At 35.1% G+C, this 7,804-nt stretch overlaps 1 protein-coding gene across 6 annotated transcripts in view; it reads left to right on the forward strand.

The window, feature by feature from the left end:
• Nucleotides 1-7,774, forward strand: part of LOC102675409 (protein patched) — a 49,727-nt gene extending 41,953 nt beyond the window's left edge. For 4 of the 6 annotated variants that reach the window (XM_031511221.1, XM_006617271.2, XM_031511220.1 and 1 more), the window contains exons 4-8: nucleotides 2,530-2,937; nucleotides 3,155-4,993; nucleotides 5,074-5,565; nucleotides 5,802-5,925; nucleotides 6,081-6,925. In XM_031511221.1, the coding sequence (XP_031367081.1) occupies nucleotides 2,530-2,937; nucleotides 3,155-4,993; nucleotides 5,074-5,565; nucleotides 5,802-5,925; nucleotides 6,081-6,226 (3,009 nt within the window). In that variant the 3' untranslated portion in view covers nucleotides 6,227-6,925. Of the gene's footprint in view, nucleotides 1-2,529; nucleotides 2,938-3,154; nucleotides 4,994-5,073; nucleotides 5,566-5,801; nucleotides 5,926-6,080 lie in introns of all 6 variants that reach the window. The other 2 variants (XM_006617268.2, XM_006617269.2) reach the window with 2 other exon arrangements.
• The last annotated feature ends 30 nt before the right edge of the window (nucleotides 7,775-7,804 follow it).

Here is a 7,804-nt window from a genome sequence, read left to right on the forward strand (position 1 = left end):
GCTAATGAAAGATGGATGTTTAGCCATCGCAAGTTTACATCAAATTCAGCCCTTCCCCCTTCCTCTTTTTTTTTTACTGAAAGTAATTATGATAAAATGATGGTTGATTTATATTAGAAGTAATTGAAATTCATTATCTATATTTTTAATATTTGATAATATTTGGATGAGTGAAAATGATTATGGATCAAGTAAAATTGGAGGAAAATTATGTATCCTTTTAAGGGAATGAATTTGCAAATTATTCAAATTTGCGAGAAAAAATAAATAGAAACAATATTTTATTATTTGTTTTATTCGTTAATGTATAAAAATTTAAGCGTTAGAAAATTTGAAAAAGGATTGATTTATTTCAAAGAGGATAATTAATAAGCAAACTTCTATGTTCGATTTGATCGCGTCAAAATTGTTTTAAAATCAAATATTCTCGTAATCGGTGAAAGATTTTTAATATTACATGACATAATCAAACGTTGATAAAGTAAAGTGTATTGGTCAACCTCTTCGCCATTCAGTCGTTTGCTTAATTACTGTGCGATAATCGACGAATTAATTGCTGGTAATTAATACTGGCTCGTTAGTATGCGATTAACGTCCCACGGTATCTCGCGTTTTTGCTGCCTTCGTTTTTGTTCTCTCCCCCTTTTCAACGACCATTTCCTCGAACTCGAAATTTCTCGGTTCTGGGATAATTAATTGGTGATTATCGATCATACGTATACATTATTAGTTTAATTTGTGGAGAATGATATATGATTTATCTGGAAAGTAAAATTAGTAGGGAAAATATCGATCTTGATTGATTGACCGTCGAGAAATGATATATTATAATGGAAGTAAGAAATTCATTTTATTTATTTTATTTATATATTCTTGTATTTGTAATATATAATAATATTGATAGATGAAATCAAATTCTATTATTTTAAAAAATCCAATAATTTGATTTTAACAAAATTTAAATCACATTTGAATAAAATTTTCTTTATTTTGAACGAAATATCAATAAATTCGATAAATTATAATATGATTCAAACGTGTATAACATTAACAAGTGAATTAAAAAATATTATGTTTTTACATGCCATAGTAATCTCTTGTTTGGTTACACTATTTCAATTATCAAACATTCGTCGCATACTCATATCGTATGACATGTTGTTATGCTCGAAATTCTACGTTCGTTCGTAGAATTCATTCACACTCGATCTCCTGTGTATCGTTCCAACGTGTTTAAGTTCATTCATCCCTACGTTATCAAGTACACAATACATATGTATACAGAATAAATGTATTAACGATTTCAAATGTAAAAATATTAAGAAAAATATTATTCGATGTTATTAACTCTTCTATTATATAAATGGTTTCATATTAGTATTTTGAGATGAAAGTATAATTTTCATTAATCAAAAAAATAAGAATTATATTATAATAAATATATCTTAAAAAAAAATTGCAATAATTATAAACTATCTTGGAGAAAACTCTGGATCACACGTGTCTATATTTTAACTATAATGTATTTCAAAAACAATTTGACAACAAAGACTGTCGATCATCTCATTTATTAATTTACTTGCTTGTTACACTTATCGATATACCAATTAGTTTAATTCATTCTTATCTTATAAGAAGTTTCATATTATCTGTCAGTAGTCTTAACATCGAATAAAACATTTTGATCTAATTAAGAACTCTTTCGTCTTATCGAAAAAATTTCGAATCGAAGAAAGATTTCGAACTGGACGTTTTTTTCGTGGGTCAGGAAGTGATAAAAACGCGTAAGTGAGACAGAGGATAGCATAGGATATTACGGACCTCACAGCAAGATTTTATGAGACCTATAAAAGGAGCATACCAGTGAGGACTTTAAACGATCGTTGTTTAGCTGCTTGGACGTTGTCCAATGGTTCTCTATATCATGCCAAGATAAATAACATGGACAGGATGAACTATGGATGAAGCTTGTGCTCTGAAACGAATGCATTGTGATAGTCTAATTCATTAATGTCCATGTAACAAGATTTGCGAAGGAATAATGTCGGAATGTATACTCCATGTGAAATATCGCGTTTAGTAAACTATGTGACTGAAAATCCTTGTAAAATCAAATAATGTTTGTGAAAAGATACATGAGCATATTAATTAAATATGGTTTCTCTCAAAGAAAATCTTATTGTGAATTATTAGATTAATTTTTATCACCGAGAAGTCAAATTCTATTTCCAAGCCATCTTCAAAAAAATTATTATATTGGTATATTTCGGTTTTGATCATCAAAAATCGATTCTTCAAAATCCTACTAATGTATCAACACTTGATATATAATTTTCCAAGAATCAAATGATAGCTTTCATGAAGCTAATCAATTTGATTTGTATACAATTTTATTTGTTAAATGGAAGCTTATCAATTGTAAAAATTACCAACTCTTAGATTCTAGAGGTAACTAGGAATGGAGTAATTAAACTGTAACGACTCTTATTTTACACGAGATATTTATCCGTACAATTCGTTCGATTCCAGGTACCGGATATAGGAGCTGAATTAACGGGTGGGTGTTACGGTTTCGCGGCGAAATATATGCACTGGCCCGAGGAGTTGCTCGTCGGTGGTGCTAAGCACAATAAGACTGGTCACTTGACCCGTGCAGCTGCGCTTCAAACCGTTGTGCAGCTGATGGGAGAGCGAGAGCTTTACGATTTCTTCCACCGCACGTACAAGGTACATCATATCGATTGGTCCCAGGAGAAGGCTGCCCAAGTGCTCAAGACCTGGCAACGGGCTTTCAGTAATCAAGTGAAGAAGCATCTGGACGCGAATGACTCGACGCCGTACAGTTTATACGCGTTCAGCACGACCACCATGAACGATATTCTTGGAAAGTATAGCGAGGTGTGCGTCACGAAAATCGCTATTGGATGCGCACTGATGGTCAGTACAAAGTTTAGAAACAAAATGTAATAAAGTAGAAATATCAACTTCTAGAATAATAATACTTCCTTTGAGAAATTTCAATTTATTCTTAAAATATCTATCTCGAAGAAAATTGAAGAATGATTATATTAAATTTATTTTTATTTATACGTTTTAATTTTTGATAATTTCGTACTCTCTCTCTGTATAATATAAAAACAACATTTCCTTTCAGATATTGTACGCAGGTATAGTCCTTCTTCGATGGAAGGATCCAGTGCGTTCCCAAGCTGGCGTCGGTATAGCCGGTGTGATGCTAATCTGCGCGACCGTGGCGGCAGGTTTGGGGTTCTGCGCCCTTCTGGGGATCCCCTTCAACGCGGCAACCACTCAGATCGTGCCGTTCCTAGCTCTGGGGCTCGGTGTTCACGACATGTTCCTATTGACGCACACGTACGCCGAGCTTTCAGTGAACGAAGTACCTAGCGGAGAGCAGACAGGGGTAGTCTTGAAACGAACCGGTCTATCAGTACTTCTCGCAGGAATCAGCAACGTGTCAGCGTTCTTTGCCGCGGCGATAATCCCGATTCCCGCGCTCAGAGTGTTCTGTTTGCAAGCTGGTATATTGTTACTCTTCAACCTGGCCGCCATGCTGCTCGTTTTCCCGGCTATGGTCAGCCTGGACTTGAGAAGACGCCGTTCCGGCCGTTCAGACATACTTTGCTGCTGTTTGCCCTCGAACACAGGCAGGAACAAGTACGCCCACCGTGCCTGCAACGGGACGGCGAAACAAACGGTGACAAGGGCGATTCCACCCGAGCGTCGCGAGACTTGCACGCAAATTTTAACGTCGCAAAACGTGCAGAACGAATCCTGGGTTGGGGGAAACATCGAGGTGGATTTGGACAAACAGTGCAGCGAGGAGGACACTCTGACTGGGTGCAGCCAGGACGATTGCCTCAGCTTCTCTTTGACGCAACTGGCTGCAAGGCACTACGCCCCATTCGTTACCAGACCGGCGACCAAAGTGTTTGGAATGATGATTTTAGTCGCAGTGTTGGTTGGCAGCGTTTGGCAAGCTATAAGGGTGAACGATGGCCTAGAGTTAACCGATCTGGTTCCACGGAACTCCAATGAACACGCTTTCCTAGCTGCCCAAGCGAAGTATTTTGGATTCTACAACATGTATGCTGTTACTCAGAGGGAATTTGAGTATCCTAATAATCAAAGGTTGCTGTACGAATATCATGACGCCTTCATGAGGATAAAGAACGTGATCAAGAACGACAACGGTGGTCTGCCCGAGTTCTGGTTGAGTTTATTCAGAGACTGGTTGAAGGGATTGCAAAGTGCGTTCGACAAGGATTACAGCAATGGTTGTATCACGCAGGAAAGATGGTACAAGAACGCGAGTGACGATGCAATTCTGGCGTATAAATTGTTGGTACAAACTGGTCATGTAGACAATCCTATCGACAAGTCGTTAGTCACTCAAGTCAGGCTAGTCGATTCTGAGGGAATTATCAATCCACGTGCCTTTTATAATTATCTAAGCGCATGGGTATCGAACGACGTTTTGGCTTATGGTGCATCCCAGGCGAACTTAAGGCCGGAGCCCAGACAATGGATTTATACCAACGATCACGAGTTGAAAATTCCAAAGAGCATGCCTTTGACTTATGCACAAATGCCGTTTTATCTGCATAAACTTACGGATACACAGGAAATCACTGAATTGATCAGTAGTGTAAGAAAATTGTGCAAAAAATTCGAGGAACGAGGCCTACCGAATTTCCCTTCCGGTATACCATTCCTTTTTTGGGAACAATACATGGATTTAAGAAATTGTTTGGGCATTGCACTATTGGCTGCTTTAACCGCCAGCGTTGTTGTTGTTGGAATATTGTTGCTGAATTTTTGGGCAGCTTTATTAGTTGGTTCTTCTCTTGCTGCTGTGGTTCTACAACTCCTTGGAATTATGGGTCTTTGCGACATAAAATTGAGCGCTGTTCCTGCTGTCCTGTTGGTTGTTAGCGTTGGAATTGCCGTACACTTTACAGTACATATTTGTCTGGTCAGTATAAATGAAAACAATACATATATGATGTGAATCTTTTTTTATTATCTTCTATAATCTTGCATTTGTTCTTACAGAGTTTTGTCACGAGCATTGGAAGCAGGGACAGAAGAGTCCGTTTAGCTCTGGAACACATGTCCGCACCTGTAATTCACGGGGCATTGACAATTTTATTGGCAGTCGTGATGTTGGCCTTTTCCGAGTTCGATTTCATTATCGTTCGATATTTTTTCTTAGTGTTGTTGTGCCTTATTGGGATAGGTTTAGTGAATGGATTATTCTTTTTCCCTATCTTGTTGTCTTTCATTGGACCATCTCCAGAAGTGATACCCAATGATCATCCGGATCGTATTTCCACGCCGACTCCACCTGCCTCGCCAATCGTCAGAAGATCAAAGCCGCCTGCGCCTCCCAGAAGATCGTACAAAATTGATAACGCCAGGTTACACGCTGAACCTTCTCTCACAACTATCACCGAGGAACCAAATTCATGGCACAGTACGCAAGAATCTTGTATTATTGTTCAACCAGAATTGAAAGTTGAAACGACGTCAACTTGTGGTAATCAGGTACGTTATGATTTATTAATTAAAGTATATTTCCTCTTTCATTTGATATTTTTTTGTTATTATTTGAATTGAGAATGCTTTTGAACATTTACCATTTGCTTTCTATTTTTATAACCGCTTACATCTAAAGTTTTTTTTTTTTTTAAATTATTTACACGCGATTTCACGTGAATGATGCCAATACTCTAAATCCACAAAGCATGATTAACGTGTGCGCTTTTGTTTTTGACTAACAGAACTGTAGCGGATCAGATACAAGTGGATCTAGTCGAATGTCACCGGTGACATCAACATCTCACATCACAACTAAGGTCACTGCGACGGCTAATATAAAAGTTGAAGTTCATACGCCGCTAACTAGTGAGTATTTATTGTAACGTTTGACTAAGAATTCTTTCTATACAATTATATTATTTATATACATCGAATTTTAATATAACTCATTGAAATATGATGCATAAAAATTTTTTTTTTACAATTTTTTACGAGATATTGATTTCAATGTAAAATTATTGTAGGTACAGTGGATCGTAGCGAAAAATGCAGGCACACGACTTCCAGTAGCCGAAGGAGCTCGCGCTGCAGTGCGAACGTTAATGGTGGGGAGTCTTCCGGTTCCGGTTCTGAACCGGATTCAGACTCTAATCCAAATAAACACTAATAATAAGTACCGGGACGACCGGCAGCTACTGCTCAAATACCATGCAAAGCGGGAACATACAGAAGGCTGACTAGGATAGATTTATAGTTCTTTTTCTTCTATCTCTTTTAATAGAATGTATAATGATGTGCGGGTACCCAAAATTTAAATAATAATGGCTCTATTCGAGATAGGTTCGCGTAAAGTTTCTACTTAAACATGACATCACAATTTTCTCAATCATTAAATACATGAAAGAATTTCTTCATTGTTTTAATTTTAAGAAAATACTGCGGGCAAATTTCGAACAATGTGAAAAGCCAATAATTAAAGTTTACCAGGTACTCTCACATCGTTAATAACACAACGTGCTTATCTTCTTCGAAAAAAATAAAAGTATTATAACTCAGAAGTACTGAATCGATACGCACAGTGATACGTGTATATAAATGTTCTCAAAGATGCATTTATATTTGTATCATACATTCAATGCGGGCCATATGTACGAATGTTTATCACTTTATTTTAACGTATTGAATGTTTGATAATTTATTGAAATAAATAAAACAATATTTTTAATAAATCGACCACGTCAAAGAAAATGCTTTACTACGCTCTGTGGTATACGACAGTTTCCGTGAAACTATAAGGATATTATTTTACTAGAAAAATTTTAATGTCTATTCCATAATTATTAATAACGATGATTAAAAAAAAAAAGCAAGATTTTGAATATCTATAAAACATTTTCTAATAATTTCTTCTAAACTGTTATAACAAATATAATATTTTTGGAAATGTTTATTCACCAGAAATACATATCAGAATGTTTTCTTTTTTAGAAGATACGATTAGTATTATACGCATAATATGTAATTTGAGATTTTTACGGACAATGAAACATAACTTTCTTTGAAATAAATAAATTAAACAATTATCAAATCGTACCTTTTTGGGTATGTAGATGTCCGAAAATTTGCAGATTACGTTTATGTAATAATGTTAAGTATAACTTCTAATTTAGAAGTAATTACGACGAGATGTAGCTCTTTTGCGACGTTTTTTGCAACGACTACAATGTGGTGCCTTGAAAAAGATTATAAAATTTCGAATAACTATTTATTTTGTACGCTAACATTTATATAGTGCAGTGTGTATATGACTTCGAGCGATATTAAATCTAAAATCTATTTATTATTTATTTTTACGTCCTCACTTTGATATCACGATTATTTAAAGCGATTCGTTTTGTACAATGTCTATTTCGTATGATAATTTGTAAAAATACTTCATTATTTATGTCACCCTATATATTTTTATATAAAATCGTTACTTAATTTAATAAAATAAGTCAATTTATCCGATTCGTACCTCTAATGTAAAAAAGTGTAATATATTATTCCACAGCTTATGTTTATGTTTCGTTAGATGTTACAGAATTATGTACAATAAAAGAAGTATTTTTATGTGAAGTCATCTTGTAAACATACAGAATACAAATAAGGTATTTAATGAAAAAGATGTTTTATTGTAGATGTAGAATCTTTACTGTGCATAAAACATTTTCATAAAAAAAAAAAAAAAAAAAAAAAAAAAAAA

The sequence above is a fragment of the Apis dorsata genome, unplaced genomic scaffold (genome assembly GCF_000469605.1).
Source record: "Apis dorsata unplaced genomic scaffold, Apis dorsata 1.3 scaffold_295, whole genome shotgun sequence".
NCBI classification, from domain to species: Eukaryota; Metazoa; Arthropoda; class Insecta; order Hymenoptera; family Apidae; genus Apis; species Apis dorsata.